We start from the raw sequence: 20,318 nt of genomic DNA on the forward strand, positions 1-20,318 counted from the left end.
TAACCAAATTTTCAATTTTCTAAGTATAAAAGGCCCATTATTCCGTCCAAATGCCAGTCAGAGTTACATAACTTTGCCTGCACAGTCCCCTTATGATAGTTAATAAGTGTTGCAAGTATGAAAGCAATAGCTTTGATACTGTAGGAATAAAATGGACCTAAACACAAAACTTAACCAAATTTTCAATTTTCTAAGTATAAAAAGGGCACATAATTATGTCAAGAATGCCAGTCAGAGTTACATAACTTTGCCTGCACAGTCCCCTTATGATAGTTAGTAAGTGTTGCAAGTATGAAAGCAATAGCTTTAATACTGTAGGAATAAAGTGGACCTAAACACAAAACTTAACCAAAATTTTCAATTTTCTAAGTATAAAAAGGGCACATAATTCTGTCAAAATGCACGCCAGAGTTTTCTAACTTTGCCTGCCTAGTCCCCTCATGATAGTACATTTGTAAGTAAGTGTACCATGTTTGAATGCAATAGCATTGATACTTTCTGTGAAAAGTGGACCTAAACGCAAAACTTAACCGGACGCCGACGCCAACGCCGACGCCAAGGTGATGACAATAGCTCATATTTTTTTTAAATAGATGAGCTAAAAAAAACAAAGCTCCTACGGAAAGGTTTCATTTAGTAATATGTTATTGTTATATGTAAACATTTCCTATAGCATATATATAAATGATCATTTTTAATCAATTGATACATAATATGCTAACTTAAAATGGTAATGATTCTAATTAATTGCAGGACATGTTGTGTGCCTTTAAAGTGACCTAGTATTAGACATATTTAAAGTTCAAAGAGAATAAAATGCATACACACTTTTTACAAACAAAACACCTAAACCAGATCATAACACTGAAACACATGGCAGAAGTGTAGCTCAATCAACTCCTGTACACATAATTGTGTAGCTAAACACGTCTTTTAATGCACAAAATATATGGATTTTTTGGCCAAAATTACATCCTAATTGGGTTCACTTTGTTTTTGAAATGATAATTTGTAAATGGATTACTTATATTGAGACGAACTGGTGTGCAAAACAAAAACCTGTTTACGAACCTGCTACTTCTCGTTCGTAGTCTGCTTGTGCAGTTTTGTTTGCTGCCTGTTGCATGCGCTCAATGCCATGCTGTACACTGCTTTCAATTCTCTGTGTCCCAAATTGTGTCTTTCTTTCAAGGCGATGTTCCCCAAATTTCGTCTTGCTATGAAGGCGTTGTTCCCCAACTGTTGTCTTCTTTTTTAGGCGTATCAGCCCCAACTGATAAGTAGCATCCAATTTCTTCAGATGGTTTGACAAGGTCCTTTCCGCAATCTCAGAAAAACGTTTGCCGGTCTTTTTTGCTTCTTCGAGCGTTTGATTGACCTCTTTCAACAGCTTGCCCAGTTCTTCAAAGGACATACGATCATTCTGCAACTGCATGCAAATCCAAACAAATATTGTGTTGTTTTTGTCCAAAACAAATATTAAATATGTCAAATCATGTTGAAAATAATACGGTTTGATGGATATGTGTTTATGTTCTTGAGAGATCGTAGTATCATTTCATGAATGGTAACATTTATTTTTCACGAGTTGCAGAGCCATTGGTGAAGTCATATCTTTAATATGACTTATACTTTTATAAAACAAAATCTTATATTGAAACATATTGAAACATAACATTATTTTAACAAATATAACTGTTTAGTCCATGCCAATAAGTTTCGTGAACTGTGACCTTATAAATGCGAATTAGTATGATTTTATAGAAATGACGTTTAGTGAAAAAACTCTACAATTGTGCTTCAATTTCTTCATCCTCGTCAATTGTCCCTCAATTACTACATACTCGTCAATTTATTACATTATTATTTTTCAACTTTATTTTACGTTTTCTATTTTACATGTTTATATCAATTATACGATTTACAATTACAATTACAATTAATACATTCATAGCTGAATAATGATCATGTTAGTTGGCTCTTCGACTCAGTTTCTTTACCACAAAACTTTATACACCTTTTTTTAAAGCAAACCAACATTTTGTTTTTGAAACTTTGCGCGTGTGCATAATCCAAACATTTATATATTGTACAAGATAAGTATTGATGCAAAGCATCAAAGGGCGTCGAGAATTTCAGTGTAAAAGGCAGTCAATGAAGTTACATGGAACGATTTTTTTCTACTGTAAATATTAATATATTGGCCAATTATTTAAAACAAAATAGAAAAAGATACTGGTATAACCATTATCTCTGATTTTGTGTCATAACCCAAAATAACCATAATCTATGAAGTTGTGTTATAAACTCCAAATAACCATTATCTATGATTTTGTGCTGTAACCCCCAAATATTTCATAGTTCCTTTTATTTACATTGGTTTCCTTTTTTTACGGGCATCCGAGTGCAGTTTTCATTAATGGAACAGAACTGTGTAGGTCTTAAAAAAATCTGCTTCTTCTTGTATGCGTAATTAATAAATTTCATATTTTTCTCAACTTCAAGGGAGATGATTCTGAACTTATTCTTACGTTGCTCATTTACGATAGGGGTTGAGTACTCATTGATATGAAAACACAGTACAAATGTTAATGTGTTTACATCCCCCCCCCCTCTCCCACACATATTTCATGGGCATAATAAAAACAAACAAAAGATGTGTTTGTCAGAAAAACAATGCCCCCTAATGCGCCGCTTTTTTATTATTTTTTACCTTTGACCTTGAAGGATCACCTTGACCTTGACATTTCACCAATCAAAATGTGCATCTCCATGAGATACACATGCATGCCAAATATCAAGTTGCTATCTTCAATATTTCAAAAGTTATTGCAAAACTTGAATGTAAGGTTATTGTTTTTTACCTTTGACCTGAAGGATGACCTTGACCTTGACCTTTTACCACTCAAAAGGTGCAGCTCCATGAGATACACGTGCATGCAAAATATCAAGTTGCTTTCTTCAATATTTCAAAAGTTAGTGCAACACTTTCATGTAAGGTTAAAGTTTTTGTGTTTTTTTCCTTTGACCTTGAAGAATGACCTTGACCTTTCACCACTCAAAATATGCAGCTGTATGAGATACACATGCATGCCAAATATCAGGTTGCTTTGTTCAATATTTAAAAAGTTATTGCAAAACTTTAATGTGAGGTTAAATTTTTGATGACAGAATGACATAATGACGGACAGACAGGCCAAAAACAATATACCCCCGATCTTTCGATCAGGGGGCATAAAAATGGTTACAATAAAATAGCATATTTATTTAAACTAAAATGTCTACATCAAAACAAAAAGTTAACATAGCACATAAATAAAATAATTTGATTCTACTGGGGCTCGAACCTTGGGCCTCTCACACGTGAAGCGAGCGTGTAACCACTACACTACGGAACCGCTTGAAAAATCACCTTCTTACTAAGATATTAATAAGTGACTGTAGTGTAACGGTTATCAATAAAGCAATACACTGTGTAATCGCTGTCGTCTTGTAAAATTGAAGAAAATACGCGTTAACCAAAACTCGAACAGCAATAGTCTGCGCTATTGTTAGAAAAACCACAAGATAAATATATTTTGATTATGTTTTGTTTTTATACAAAACCAGAAAGTTTCAACGGTTCGCGTATTTGGCCAGTCCCTGTTATCTTTTATTATTGCCCAGTCCCTGTGATCAGTTATTAATTAAAAAAATTAGCCTTGCATTGTTTGCGATAAATGTTGTAGTTAATGTTATAGGCATAAATGCAGTACTTATTTACACTTATTTACACAAAAAATCACTACTGTGCAAGATATTCTGACAACAAAAATATAGTCATTGATCCGTAAAATAACTTCTCCCATAAGCGAAAAAAAACGTATTACATACCAGTCGCTGCACTTCAGCGCAACGCCAATCATAATTATAAAATGTGCAGCTGATACATATAGGATCTGGCACAAGTTGTTATATCATACCATATTTTATTAAACGAGTTCAGGAATTTTGTTAGTAAGCGAGCCTTTGGTGAGCTTACTAACGAATTTCCTAGACGAGTTTAATAAAATATGGTATTATGATATGACAACGAGTGTCAGATATTTTTTATCACATGCTTTTAAGTGAGCAAATTAAATAAATATTTATGCAAATGATAAATCCCGAATGTTGTTTACATTTCTTGTTGTCATTTGACGTTGCAACGTCATTTCAGCAAAATAACAAAATGCGACTGGTCAATAAACGAAAACTAAGCCAATGAAAACACTTAAAAAGTATATTACACATGTGTAAGATAAAATGATATGTAATGGTTATATTACATGGGAAACAAGGTATGGCATGTGATAAAATTCCATCCTTTATAATCAAACACCCATTAAGATGATTAAGCTGTGAAAGTTTGAGCGAAATCGGCCAAGAAGTTAAAGACAATCAGAGTAGACACATTTTATGCATATGTTATATATAATTGTAAATAGTAGAAACCAAGAAAAAACACAATAATTCTCCAAACTCATGTTGCAGCCAAATTGTTTACGATCATCTCCACATTAAGGTAATTCAGATGTGAATATTATGCGAAATCAATTCAAGAGGAGCTTCGGGGCGGTCTCACGTATGAAGGTACGGACGAAAAAGTGCAATACTTATTGCCTACCCAATTCTGGGAAAACAACGATATGCTATAAAACATTTATTTTGCCTTATGCGTCGTTGTTAATTGTATTATAGTTTTATAATTTGCACTATTCTTTGCTGTTTGACAGACGTTACAAACCATTCTTAATTTATAAATATATAAACTGGTCCCTTTAACTTACATCACTAAGTCTTGTACATGCTATGATGGCTGAAGGATCATGTTGTAAGTATTGTGGGTCAGCCAGGAGCGTGGACAGTGTCTTGAAATAGTCCTGCAAGTCAGCATCTGTAACCTTGCAGTCGGATGTGTGTCGCACATCTCGGCCAATCTGACGGACCTAAGAAAAAACAAATCATGATAAATAAACAAGTATTATATTCGAATTTTAAAGCGAGTATGTCGAATGTTAATAAAGTTTATGAAAAATAAAGGACCATCAATGAAATAAAGTATACTGCAGTATACTGTATACAGCAAAATTAACGCCGATACCGACACATTTATTATTACAAACCAAAGCGCGTGTACGTGTCGTATGAACAAAGATGTGTCAGCTAATGGGCATTTCCAAATAGAGAACAATTCTTGTGCACATGAAGGAGTTTTTTACGTAAACAATTATTGCAATTTAATTAAACTCAATTTATTTAATGGTACTACATTTTTGAATTGTTGTGTTTGTGTTTGATGTTTTATAGGTTTTGAAAACAAGTATAAATATCGTAAATACTCGCTATGATGTACACATACTTGAAATGACCAGTGTGCGTTATTGCAGTATTTAGAAAGTCATACAATAGAAGTTAATGAAATATGCAACAGCTTTTATGAAATACTCTTTATTTTCGCAAACACGTTCAGATATGAGTAAAACAAATAGAAACACTACTGTTTAAACACTTAAATCGTGCTTTGTATTACCTTTTCTAGTGGACATTGCTTATCAGGCGGTGGAGTTGATAAACATGAGGGGGAGAGACATGTCTGGAAATGTAGGCAATTCAACATGATGCTTATCACACCATTAAAGTCCGATTCCTGGACCGAGGAAATGCTGCTATATCCGTCCGGAGGGAGGTAGCATTTGCCTATTTCCCAATCATTTAGTGCCCACATTTCCGCACGAGTGTTCCTCCAGGAAGGTTTACCATATCTGTGGTGTAATATGATATTATCTTTTACATTATCACATATTGGGCATGGCTGCGGTTTCTGTAATTTGTGAAAAGGACAATAATTCCGTTTCCTGTTGTTACAATATGGGTTTGTCGGACATTGTATGAGGTTTTCAATTGGGCAGTTTCCACAACTTCTACCAACAACGGTGTGTACTTTATGTAATTCTGCGCAAAGAAAGTTAGTGAGTCCTTCCTTCGTAACATTGAGTCCTATGCACACTTTGAACCAATTATTGGTCTCCTTGTCGCCGATCAGGTGTGTGTGTGCGGCCATACTGCACCACTAGCATGTACTGGTGACTTTGTTAATGGACAAGCATAAACACAACATACATTCCTTGATATGGTACATTCCTTTTGTCAACATAGACTCCGATTATATGGCCTTTTGAGTGGAATTCATCATCTACAATAAAAAACGTCCGTGAACAAATCTCATAAATGTGATTTAGATTATAACTGTTTAACATACATTGTTTATATACATGCTATTGGTGCATAAGCATAAAGTTGATCTTTTCACTCAGTTATACTGGCTGACTGTATACATATGAGCTCTGCTTCATGAAATCCTGTCATGACAGTACGATGAGATTAGTCGAGATTGGCATATTTGACGCCACATATAATATTGCCTCTGCATTTGAGACGCTCATTAGACAAAGCTGTTTTGAATCAAGCCGATTTATAAGAAAGCCTGTGTGTTGCTATTTGAAACCAAGAAAAGTACACACTTATCTAAAGGACGTATATTTCGGATTTCGTTGATTTTTTCCGGCAGACTTTGTGTTTGAACGATGATTTAAACTAAGTCACTAATCAGTCGCTTGTTGCAAGTGTCATAGTCTCGAGGTAGATTTGGTTAACTTTAAAAAAAAGTATTGATTTAGTAGAAAATCGATTAATGTGAACGTTCTTTTCCGCCAAAAACATGTCTTAATCTTTTGTGAGTACAAGTATTTGTTTTATTGTAAACCAAGTTTTAATGCTATTCTGTTATTATCAGTATTGGCATGATTTTCAAATGTTGGAAAAGTTAAACTATATTTGATTTAAAAAAAAGTTGAAATTTGGGATTTCAACATGATTCATAACAAGAGCACCGCAAAACGGGTGCCACGCTCGGCTGGGAAATAGAAAAGTTTGTCAGAATTTTTTTATTAGAGGTCACAGTGACTTTGACCTTTGACCTAGTGACCCAACAAGAGATGTGTTGGTCAGAAACACAATGCCCCCTACTGCGCCGCATTGAAATAAAATTTATATTCATCATTTGGCAGGTATCTCCCTTATTACTTCCCTTGAATTTTGTCCAATCAAACCGGGGGGGTCTCAAAGTCCATTATGACCATGTCAGACAACAATGACAACCAAGGCCTGTGGTTTAAAAGAGATCATAGCCAGAGTTGATCATGTATCTGTGGACATAAGTCCACAGGTATTATATCCACAGGTATGTAATGAACATCAAAGAAATTATAATAATATCATTTAAAAAAACCTTCGACAAATAAATCATTTGGGTTATAAATAATCTAAATAATAAATATGTACAGTAACTGTGAAAAGAAATTCAATTATTTGTAAGGAAATATATAATGTGAGATTTATAATTATATAAATTACTTCCCTTTAAAATAATTGTCTGTAACAAATCTCTATTTTTAGAAGCAAATAATTAAAAGCCACTACCGTGACTGTAGATTCACCACTCAAAATGTGCAGCCCCATGAGGTACACATGCATGTCAAATATATAAAGTGGCTAGTCAATCTCTTGCACGACGGTTACATTACATTCACCTCTGTGTTGGGCTCAGAACGGACTATTGTTATGAAAGCGTCTCATTTATGTCATGATCATTACAAGCGTTCATCATCATTACAAGCGTTCATCATTGAGGTTACAGAATACTAATCAATCTCTTGCACGACGGTTAAATTGCATTCACTGCATTAAAGAAAACCATCTCATACCATGATATCTTATATCAGTCTTAATTCATTATTATAAAATTGATATGTTTTTTTATGTTAAGAAACCAACATACATACACACGTCGAAGCAATTCCTAACGTCACTCAAAAAAATATGTTCAATTGTTTTCATTTGTGAAGTGCGTGGAATGATTCCATCTGCGTAAATGGGCAATAAATTAGTTCCAAAGAGTTGCATTAATACTCGCAAGTTTTTGCACGATTTATCGTACATTTAAAAGTCATATTTCTTAATTTAATGCATGCGATCTTAAATATCCAATCAAAAATACGTTGAATGCGTTTGTTCGGTTTTATCTATGTTAAAGACAAAATGGAGGGCTAAGCCTTTCGCAGAGTTGAGTGTGAGAGCAAGGAACGACAACTCTGCGTGAAGTTGGTGGCTAGTATGTTCAATATTGAATAATTATCTCCCTTTGAAGCTTATTACTTCCCTTAAATTTGTATTTTTTACCGTAGACCGTAAAGGATGACCTTGACATTGACCTTTTACCACAATGTGTTTGTCAAAATCACAATGACGCCTACTGCGCAACTTTGATTTATTTAACAAAATATATACGTGGGCAGGTCAGATAATTATGCCCATTTAAAGTTTATTACTTTCCTTGACTTTGTTTGTTCGACCCTAGACCTTGAAGGATGCTGTTCACCTTGAACTTTTACCAGTCGAAATTTGCAGCTCCATGAGATACACATGCATGCCAAATATCCAGTTGCTAACTTCAATATTTAAAAAGTTATGGCCAATGCTAAGGTTTTAGCACGACGCGGACGGCGGACGACGAGCTGGCTATGACAATAGCTCGGGTTTTCTCCGAAAATAGCCTCGCTAAAAATTAGTTCGGCCCAGTTTGGGAATAAGCAAGAGGCCTGGAAATAAAATTAGTTAGGACACGGTTATTTGGAAAACAGACGACAAAATACTTAAAACCTTAATGCTTAACTTCGATATGAATTTGAACCTGGAATCCAAATGTGATTCAAAATTTTATTATCAAACAAACTACAGCCCACTTAAATATCGTTCAGTGTTTATGTTCACAAACCGTCATTTGGTGACATTAGTAACCTTTATTATATTCTTAACCTTGTTTAGACAGGTTTAAACTTAATGTATCAAGTTTTAACGATTTAACCCCGATTGTTCGATGCTAATTTTATATAAATTGAAACCACCTATCATTATATTTCACAAAATAAGAAATTGTGTTCAAAACAATAATAATGTGAAGAAGCAGATCAATAATTCTTTGAAAGACAGTAAGAAAATGACATGTATTAATGCGAATGTGCTTGTGGGAATCGAACCCATGTCGTCAATCTCCGTAACCGAGTGGACACAAACTGTGCCCCACAACTTTTCATGATAATTATGTGACGAACCAAATCAACCATAGTAAACGTTATCGATATTGTCCGCTAACATCTAACTGCGATACGTGTTTCTGATTGTCGGTACAATAGTCTATTGGCAATAGGATACCATCGAAAGAATATTACGATGTGGCATTTATTTGTTAATCTTAAACACTGACTTAACACATATTATTAATGCTCATTTAACATACTATAAAGACAAAGCCTTTGGCAATACCGTTTCTTCTTTAAAAAACGATGCAAACATAATGTTTTAAAAGAATTAAAGAACGCGCATTACAATGCCAATTTAAACCAACAGATTTGTTATAGGCAAATTATATTAACTTCGTTTTTAGACATCATTTATCATTGAAAACGCTCATATCACTGTGTCTGAATAAACATGTCAATTTTGTAAAGCGAGATATTTATGTCTTTTGTCAGCAATGAAACAAAAGACACAAACTCGAAGTGTACTAAGAACGGATGGACAATTAAGTTCAAATTGATATGGTTTATCCGGATTACAATGCCAACCACTATAATTACCTTAAAGAATACGAATTATATTTACAGCAGAACTAAGACGAAGTAACACAAAACCTACCTGCGCACTCATAGTCCTCAATATATTACACTGTTTGATCTTTACCCAGCAGTCTACAAATGTTGAATACAAAGCAAATTGGCAAAAGCAGGTATTTATAAAGACCTGTAATATGAGCACTTAGAGATATCATTATGTACCATTCAAATCTTAAATATCGTCTGACGTCAGCCACACCATTGTTAAATTCCTTTATGTAGTTTACAATATGGTTAATGAGATATAAGACCATATTTTAATCTATCACGCGATACCGAATAATATGCCGTAAGATAACCGATCATTGAGAAGAATAAAAACTACTTGTTGCGAATACGAATATTGTTCTATATTACTAGTAGTTCTTGTTATTATAACTGTTTAAATTGTCAAATACATAAAAGTGCCAACTCATGATTAAGGTTACATTTATTGGGACAATGAGGTTATACCACTTGTATATGTATTGTCCAAAAGCGTCCGCAATACCCTACATACTCGATTTTGTTTTTTGTTGTTGATACCATGTTACGAAAACCATTATACTATTTTAGTCATGTTAACTTATATATGCGTTGGGTCTTTCTATGTTTCTCAAGTATGCGACTTTCATCTCGAGTATCAATTAGCAATATATATATATTATACACATTAAATAACACGCGCACGTTTGTAATAAATCTGTAAAATTTAAATCAAACTTAAATTTTGACGTACGGTTTGGACACGTTTATTCAATTGTTTAGCAGGCATTCCTCACACAGAAAATCGGCGTGAATGCCTTTAAGATACTGGTAAGCTAACTCCTGTGATTGCCGTGTTTTAACATCTTAAGCAGAGCTAGTCCTGAAATACCCGTTCAAAATAATAAAACCTGATTAGCTGGTATTTCTCTGAGCATGATACTGTGCTTGACAAATTAGACACAATGAAAACCATACTTTTAACGGACCAAATTAATGTGTTTTTATATTTAAATATCGTAACCATACAATTGCAATTTTGGTATGTTAGTGCTCCATAATTGTAAGACTGTATTGATATTCGTAATATCAATTTACAGAGAATAGTTTTACGGAAAAGGCAATGACTTCAAATTACAACAATAGGTTTTAGTATTTAAATATGAATACATAATTTTATTTTCAGCGGGATTGGTTTACACATATAATAAATCATATGATATTCAATACCTGTATACAACACAAAATATGATGTTGTAGTATTGTCATATCTTTGAGCATACTTAAGAGAGATTCGTGACCCTTATAATATTAGTCCATTTTATTTTGAAGCCATGTACATTTATTCGAAGGTTCATTTGTCTTTAATAAAATCCAGATTTCCGCATACCAAAAGAGCAGTTCACTGATCAGAAAGACATATTCTTATTTTCAGCATTTATTAAAATAAGATTGATTGTGATTGATTCACAATATAAGTCAATTATTCAATTGATTGAGTTTTGACTTGAACGTTTTAAATGTGGATTTCAAAAAATCAGTAGCCATTTTTCGGTTTATGGTGATTTTAAATGCTTGATAAAAAGAAATGGACAGGATACGTCTTCATATCAAAGAATAGAGATAAACATTTTTGTTTTTACTGTTACATCAACAAAGCATTCCTGATTAAACACGATAACATCAGTGTGTTGTTCAGGTGATGCCTACTAACTGTCAAGTTTTCCTTTCAGTGTATTTATGTTTATTCACTTTAATCAGATAGTCATATACTTGTAAATTTATATCAAACATCTGATGATTTAATAGACATACTTTTTTGTTTACTCAATTTAATCAAATAGTTTTTTAATAGTGTCAAAATGAAACGTGAATGTTAACTGTCTTAATAAAACTAGCAGTGGGTTTAATTATGTTAATTATTTAGCAATAAATCAAGACTCAAATTCGTATGTACCACAAATTGATGGACAATTAAGTTCAAATGAGTATGGCTTAGTCGGAATAAAATTTCAATAACTATTTTAAACTCTTTTATAATAAGGAATATATAAAGAAAGGAGTAGACGTTGGGCGCGTTAAGAAAATAAAAAATCACCTACCTGCGCACACACAGTCCCCAATCAATAACTCAACTCGATCGTTAACCGGCCGTGTACACATATTGAGTGCCTAGCGCCAATATAATTGCAGGTCTATTTAAAGTCCAAGCAATAAGAGAACCTATGAATTTCATTCGACGATTAAATATCATGTGACGCAATCAACTCCATTGTTAAACGCATTTGGACAGTGTACACTATGGTTATTTGAATATAAAAAAATATATAATATTTATTAGACGATACTTAGAAAGGCATTTCAATAAAAACGTTTATATATGTATTTATTTAAAAAAAATAAAGCGTATACGCCATACTAATTAAAGAACTTCAACCAAAATAAATATGAATCGTATGGTGGCACAGAACTGCCTAAGATAAGAAATTTCTGAGAAGTAAAATTTAAACAAGATGTAATGCTTTTTACGAATCGAACAATGTTCTTTAATATTTCATATTATTATAACTGTTTTTAATATCAATTACATGTACTTATTTTTGTTGTTGGAGGATACCATGTAAGGTATTTGTGCGTCGGGTCTTTCGATGTATCTCACTTATGCGAATTTCATCTCGATTATTTATTTACAAAGCCTACTATGGTGCATAATATAACACGCTCATGTTCGAGATAAATGCTTACGATTTGATAAAAACCAAAATGTTGGCGTATGTTTTAGGTCATTTTATTCAAGCGTTTCGTGGAGCACGTATAGGTGAATTTCGTTGGAATAACGAATACTTATAACAACTCGAATAGCATTTCATCAAAGAAATCAGCTTTTCAAAACTAATGTTTAAAAAAAATCTATGATGTATAAAAACGAAGACAATTGATGAAAAGAAATATTTAAAAAATCTGCGAGCAATACTTTAAATTCACGAATAAGGAAGTCATTAAGACAGCGCTGTCGACTCGCACTTTGGTGTTACGCAGTGTACACGGTGTCATCCAGTCTCTGACCTTCATATCGGCATAGAACAGCAATGCGCGATAGATATTTCAATGTTTTATATATTCGATTTTAGCGATTAAAAAGTAGAAGAGGGCTGTAGTGATATTTTTGTCGATATTTATATTATAGTTATTGTGTAACTTCAGTCAAACGTTTCATTAATCTACAAATAAGAATAAAGTTTGCACTATACTATTATATTGTTATCACCCGTGCAATTGCCGGTGAGTTTGTCAATGAAGTAAATTCTAACTGCCGCTGTTTCCCAGCTTAGTCAAAGCTTTTAACCTAAATTAAGTTACGAGACCACGACAGATAAACACATACGCCACTACGACAAAAGCTGAAAACCACTTCTACTGGGCGAGAATACAGAAGATTCGGCCGCTACCTGTTGAGAGCCTATGTTCATTTCCCAGTTATATCAGATTTTAAAACGCTGTATTAGCTGAAATCTTTCAAGCACTATCAGCGAGGTTACGCAGCATATACGTTATTGTGTGTTGGACTCTCGATATCCCACTAAACTTGTTGATTAGGAGTAATTTTATTTTCCCTGCTTTATTAATAGCCTCAGATTTTGAATGACTTTTGTTTCGCATAAATACCTCTTGATAAATATGTAGCACATAGTGAACTAGTTTAAGCTTTCTTAAATATACTCTTCCACGACAACAATCGTGATACATCGGCTATCTCGGATTCCTCCGTAAGATAGGCCTCGTGGCTAACGGTCGCCATATTGCCTTATATTACTACTTTACTACCCAAACGGTTGTCAGTCTATTGTTATGAGGCTGTATACGATGCGAGTTGAAATAGCGCCAAACTTTTTACCGAAACTTTGATATTAAGAGCACTATTAATGTTCGTTTGTGTTGCATTTTGACCTATCATCCAAGTGATTTACTTTTCCATTATTATTTAATCACCCTATCATCCAATTTTTAAGATGAAATTACGGTGTTTACAAAACCAACCAAACCGAAAGTGAAACTGGATGCATTACGTTTCGCGATGTAAACATTAAATATTTGTTCAGTTTGAGGAAGCGAATCGATAATAGACGGTGGAATATGTATGCAATACAGACTATCATTGCCGATTGTAGTACTGGCTAAAAAATACCTTTTATGACAGGTCATGTTTAGAACGTTAATCAAAATAGTGACCATAAATCACTACAAATGTCTGTGTTAAAACATTTTTTTCATAAATTAACATTACATGTTTTATTTTTATCATTATCATCATTAAATATTCTGAAAATAATCAAAGACCTATCAATATATAATGTATATTGATAGGTCTTTGAAATAATTTAAATTATCATGATTACTTAAAAGTAGAATTTTTAAATTTTACTTATTATTTTTAATGAATTTTCACATTTGCTTGATTCAAAATAAAATGTATTAATAAGGGTTTCAGTTGTTAGTTTTAACCCATTTTTTTTTCGATTAAATTTAAAGTACTAACTATGTACATGTATGTGAAATGCTCTTGAGTTCGTTTCCTGGGCTTAGAACCAGTACTTCGGTGTCTCTGGGAGATTTCTTAAGAATGCTCCCACACTGGGGATCAAACCAGTGACCTTCAGATCATTAGGTGAACACCACATCCATTACACATTAGCGACCTTTAATTAGTAAATTACTTTAGTATTACAGCATTATATAATATAATGTTGCTACATATTTTTGGAAAATGATTAATGTGCAGTACTAAATAAATCTAAATGCATACAATGTTAATTGTGTATATTGTGTGATTATTAGTTACAAAGTCAGTTATACTGGATTATGAAAGACTGATAAAAATAAAATTGACAACTCATCTCCCCAACGATACTTTGAGTGGCTCATTCTCAGAACAAACCCATAGTCAGTGAGAAAACTACAGTGTAAAAAGACCACTTGATTGTGACAATTATGGCTGACCATGCAAATGTTATCATTTAAAATAAAGAAAACTTCCAGTTCAATATACATTTTATACCAATTATGACATTGACCAACACAGAAAATAATTGTCACAGAGTTACAAATATTATTATTTGATTTTTGATTGAGTACATTATACATTCATACAATACAATAGTTACAGTTTTAAAGATATTGAATTGATTTCTGTGAATATGTTTGAATATGATTTCTTTATCTACTGAATTGCAGTAGAAGGTTGCTTGGAACCACATGTTTAACTTGATATTGATTACATTGTGTTAGTAACAGTCTTGGAAGTCTTCTCATGTTAAATTCACACTCAATATGCAGACTGTATACTGACTGTATGCTTATCAGCTCTAGCTATAAATAATGACTGTGGCTAAAGATTCTTAGACTAGGTGCTAATTAATTACAGTCTTATAGCAGTAAGGAAGTAAGGTACTGTATGTTGAATGAGATATAGATATGATTGGTCAGTGAGATTTGTGGGTGTTACTTGGTTCTAGGGATGAAAGGGTTTCAATAGAGTGACAAGTTAGTTTATGAAAGAAGTAAGTGGAGGTCAGTAAGAAAAAGTTAGAAAGTGAGTTACAAGTTAGAGAGACAGTTGAAATAGGAGGATGGAATTTATTAAATAAGATCTGATAAGAATTTATTAGAGTTAAGAAGGAATGCTTAAGAATGCAATATAGGAAGATGGAATTTGTTGAAAATTATGTGAACTATAAATGAATAAAAGAGTAAACGCAGAAAGCGAGTTATGTTGTGCTAATCATAACAAGGGCACAGATTTCTCTCGGTCCGGTTACATAATTATAAGGTTGATTTTCCCAAAATTGACTGTTACAATTGGATACTGTTTTAAGCTTCACTCTACTTTGTCTGAAAATAAAAGTCCTAAATGATGATAGAAACATACATATTTAATTTTTAGTTTTACAAGTATATATATATATATATACATATATTATAATATCTTTTTATCGATGGTCAATCAATTTAAGTTTAACCAATATATATATATATATATATATATATATATATATATATATATATATATATATATATATATATATATATATATATATATATATATATACACATTATATACATGTGTATGCTTTTATTTTTTTCTATTGAAGCCAAATTAATATCCCATTAGATAGATAGATAATATCACAGCAGTATTCCTAGTTTGTCTGCAAGTACTGCAGAAATCATGGATTATTATTTTACTGAGTCAGCCTTAATCTTTATATTATAATTGTTAAAACAGATTAAGATGTGCATAATACAATTGAGGATGCATCAAGATTTAAAAATTGTACATGTATAAATTAATAAAGAATCAATAACAATCAGAAACTGTGCATTTTTTTCAGTATTGTGTCAAAGGATTTGAAGTAATTATGTGTTTTTGAAATATGATTTATGTAAGTTTGAATAAATATATAAAATTTAGTGAATTTCTCAGACAAAACTGTTAATTACATACTAAAGTATTCAGAATGTATTATTGTAATATTCATTCAAATTTTTTAGTACAAAAAGCACTTTTCCCTGGCATTTGTATTTATAGTAATTGCATTTTTTATAATTCTGACAGTATTTATAAACTGTGTTCATGCAAGCATGAACACGGTTTCATTTTTTGAGTATTTAAACAAGAGGGCCATGATGGCCCTGTATCGCTCCACTGCTGAAAAAAGGCTGAAACAAATTTCTCTGCATGTGCAAATACTTAAATATAGGCCCTATTTAAGCACATGTACACTTTTGTGACCTTCTGGGCTGGGTCAAATTTAACCCCAGGGGCATAATTTGAGCAAACTTTGTAGAGGACTACTATATCTCACTACATACAAAATGTGGTAGCCCTAGGTCCTAGAGTTAAGGACAAGAATATTTTTAAAGTTTTCACAAAATAAGCAAGATATAAGCGTATATAATGTTCAATTTTGTGACCTGCGGGTCAGGATCAAATTTGACCCAAAGGGCATAATTTGAACAAACTTGGTAGAGGACTATAAGATGTTACTGCATACCAAATTTGATAGCCATAGTCCGAATGGTTTTCGACAAGAAGATTTTTAAAGATTTCACAAAATAGGCGCTTTATAAGCGTTTATTCAATTTTGTGACTCCCCAGGGGCCGGGGCAGGGTCAAAGTTGACCCCAGAGGCATTATTTGAACAAATTTGGTAGAGGTTTATTAGATGTCACTACATACCAAATTTGGAAGCCCTAGGCCCAATGGATATGGACAACAAGATTTTTAAAGTTTTCACAAAATAGGCCCCATATAAGCGTATGTTCAGTTTTGTGACCCCGGGCAGGGTCAAATTTGACCCAAGGGGCATAATTTGAACAAACTTGGTAGAGAACTATTACATGTCACTTGGTATATACCAAATTTGGTAGCCCTATGCCTTATGGTTAAGGACAAGAAGAGTTTTAAAAGTTTCACAAAATAGGCACTATATAAGCATATAATTGATTTTGTGGCCCCCGGGGCAGGGTCAAATTTGACCCCTGGGGCATAATTTGAACAAACTAAATAGAGGACTTTACAATGTCACTACATAACAAATTGTGTAGCCCTAGGCCTAATGGTTATGGACAAGAATTTTTTTTAAGTTTTCACAAAATAGGCATTATATAAGCATATGTTCAATTTTGTGACCCCCGGGGCAGGGTCAAATTTGACCCTAGGGATTAAATTTGAACAAATTTGGTAGAGGACTATTAGATGTCACTATATACCAAATTTGATAGCCCTAGGCCGGATGGTTATGGACAAGAAGATTTTTGAAGTTTTCACAAAATAGGCCTTATATAAGCATATGTTCAATTTTGTGAACCTCGGGGCAGGGTCAAACTTGACCCAAGGAGCATAATTTGAAAAAACTTGGTAGAGGACTATAAGATGCCACTACATACCAAATTTGGTAGCCCTAGGCCCAATGGTTTTGGACGAGAAGATTTGTAAAGTTTTCACAAAATATACCCTATATAAGCATATGTTCAATTTTGTGACCCCCGGGGCAGGGTCAAATTTGACCCCAGGGGCATAATTTGAACAAATTGGTAGAGGATTATTAGATGTCTCTACATACCAAATTTAATAGCCCTAGGCCCAATGGTTATTGACGGGAGATTTTGAAAGTTTTCACAAAATAGGCCTTATATAAGCAAATTTTCAATTTTGTGAACCCCGGGGCAGAGTCAAATTTGACCCCAGGGGCATAATTTGAACAAATTTGAAAGAGGTTCACCCCAGTAACATTCCTAAGCAATTTCATCAGAATTGGACCAGTAGTTTATGAGAAGATGTTTAAAGGAAAAGTTAATGCACGGACGCACGATGGACACAGGACCTTTGGCTAGTGGCAGGGCGTTGGCACGAAAAAAAACGCCCCCAGGAAAACCCTGTGGGAAAACCCGTTTTTTCCCGCCCCGGGCAATACTCTGAAAGTGGGCAATACTATTTTTTCTTCATTAAACATGCAGTTGTAATTGTTTTTTATCATCCTTACTTCTCTGCTAGCCTCTATTGTAAAGAAAAAAAAAGTTAGCAAATGCTGTTGGCAATAATATTGAAATAGAAGTAACATATTGTCACTGTATGATATATAAAATTTTACTGCAGACTTCAAAGTGACTGTTGTTTTATTAATTACAATATCATTAAACTTTAAAGTCAGAATTGATAATGAGGGATCATTGAAGAAATACTTTTTTATATTGAAACTCAATTAACAGGAATCTGTCACTAATACTGTAGCAATCAAAGCATGTTTTCACAGTTTATGGGAGGGCCCTAATTGGCACTAGTCTGTGTATCTTTTATGGCCCCTAATAAACAGTTAGAGGGCCTTTGTCTGGCCATATTAGGGCCTTTATGTGGCCCAAATAGGTCCAATGTTTATCCAAGTGACCCAGTGTTACTGTTAGTTGTACAAACATAAATGATGACACAAAACTGTGTCAATGATTTAAAACACTAAATTGGGGCATGAGTCTTAATGCAACATACATGTAAGATCAACTTAATTATTTGAATGATAACACAAATATATATTACATGTATAATCCCTCATGTCTCTACCCTTTTCCCTTTTCTTGCATAAATACCATTCTGTTACATATCATTTCATATTTTTAGAAAAATAATGTAAGTGAGTTAATAAAATGTAAATCAGATAAAACACAGATACCAAGTTATACCCAGTATTGTCCATAAAGACCATTAAATTGAATTTCATTTATGTAAAAATAAGAAAGTATTATTAGGATTCCAAACTTTCCACATGATGTAGTTGGTTAAAATGTAACAAATAGTTTCTTATTATTAATAATTAATGGATATGTTTTTATAGAGACTAATAATTATATAAGTAATATAATTGTGTAATATCTTTATTACCCAGTAAAGCCCATCCAAACCAAACACAAAATGAATTGCGCCTTTTTTTGCAGAAAAAAAGTAATTATTAATATGCATCCACATGAAGTAGAAGTTAACAGTGTAAATAATAGAATAGAATTGCTAAAATTAATAGTTATTTTCTGTTATGTACTAATTTATAATCATTAATATTATCATTATGCAAGTTGTGCTGTTGTATAATTGTGTAATATCTTCGATACTCAAGTAATGCCCATCCAAAGAGACAAAGAAAAAGAATTTCCATTTTCATGAAAATGAGAAGGAATTATGAATATCTTTTCACATGCATTAGAAGTTGACAATGTAACTAATAGTAAAAAATTGTTAATACATATGTTCTTTTAATATGTACAAACTCATTATTATCGTACAAGTTATACAATATTGCAATATCTTTATTACCCAGTATTGCCCACTATTGCCCAGTAAAACCCGGGTTTTCCCAGTATTACCCGCCCGGGCCGGTCAATGCTATAAAACCCGGGTTTTATGCCAACCCTGGCCAGTGGAGCTAAAAATCAAATTAAACATTTAGTTTTGATCTAAAATCAGTTTTTAAATGCAAGTGTCTATTTCACTTATAAATTAAAACATCATATTATACATTATTGAAAATATATTTCCAAGCTTGATGTCATATTTCAACTTTGCATAGTGTAGCTAATTGAACATTGTATTGAACTGTATGGGCAGCTATATTTTTTAATTTATGTATGTTGTATTATACAAAATGCATTATTTCTATCATAAGTAGACCATAATAAAGGCCTACTGCTACTAAATAGGCACTGCTATGAATTTGACACTGTTTTTGATGCTCATACAAAACTTTAATTATTACTACACTTTAGTATATTAAATATTTTAAAGTTTTTGTTAAACATTTTTTTGCAAAAGAGTGTCCTAATGTATTTGAAAATATACTTAAAACAAACTAAAAATGCATTTTAACATACCTTTTTCCTGGTAAAGTTTTTCCTGGTAAAGTGAATTTGGGATGATAAAAAATACACTTGAAGAGTATTAATGTTGGAAAAATGCAGAAAAAAATACATTTGTTTCTGTTAGAAGTGTGTCTTGTCTGCATTTTTAAGTGTATTAAATGTACATCAAATGCAGATAAATACAATGCCAATACTGTTACA

At 32.8% G+C, this 20,318-nt stretch overlaps 3 protein-coding genes across 12 annotated transcripts in view; 1 reads left to right on the forward strand and 2 right to left on the reverse strand.

Annotated features, from left to right (window-relative positions):
• The window catches only part of LOC127857963 (uncharacterized), a 261,868-nt gene that overhangs the window by 165,828 nt on the left and 75,722 nt on the right, over nucleotides 1-20,318 (forward strand). The gene's annotated exons all lie outside the window — the stretch shown is intronic.
• Nucleotides 1-20,318, reverse strand: part of LOC127857964 (uncharacterized) — a 309,606-nt gene that overhangs the window by 20,476 nt on the left and 268,812 nt on the right. For 4 of the 7 annotated variants that reach the window (XM_052394757.1, XM_052394752.1, XM_052394753.1 and 1 more), the window contains exons 3-4: nucleotides 4,809-4,967; nucleotides 1,072-1,429 (exon numbers count right to left, since the gene is read on the reverse strand). In XM_052394757.1, the coding sequence (XP_052250717.1) occupies nucleotides 1,072-1,429; nucleotides 4,809-4,967 (517 nt within the window). Of the gene's footprint in view, nucleotides 1-1,071; nucleotides 1,430-4,808; nucleotides 4,968-5,551; nucleotides 5,915-20,318 lie in introns of all 7 variants that reach the window. The other 3 variants (XM_052394754.1, XM_052394755.1, XM_052394756.1) reach the window with 3 other exon arrangements.
• LOC127857969 (uncharacterized) overlaps nucleotides 1-20,318 on the reverse strand; it is a 289,700-nt gene that overhangs the window by 14,986 nt on the left and 254,396 nt on the right. The gene's annotated exons all lie outside the window — the stretch shown is intronic.

This window comes from Dreissena polymorpha, chromosome 14, assembly GCF_020536995.1.
Source record: "Dreissena polymorpha isolate Duluth1 chromosome 14, UMN_Dpol_1.0, whole genome shotgun sequence".
NCBI lineage: Eukaryota > Metazoa > Mollusca > Bivalvia > Myida > Dreissenidae > Dreissena > Dreissena polymorpha.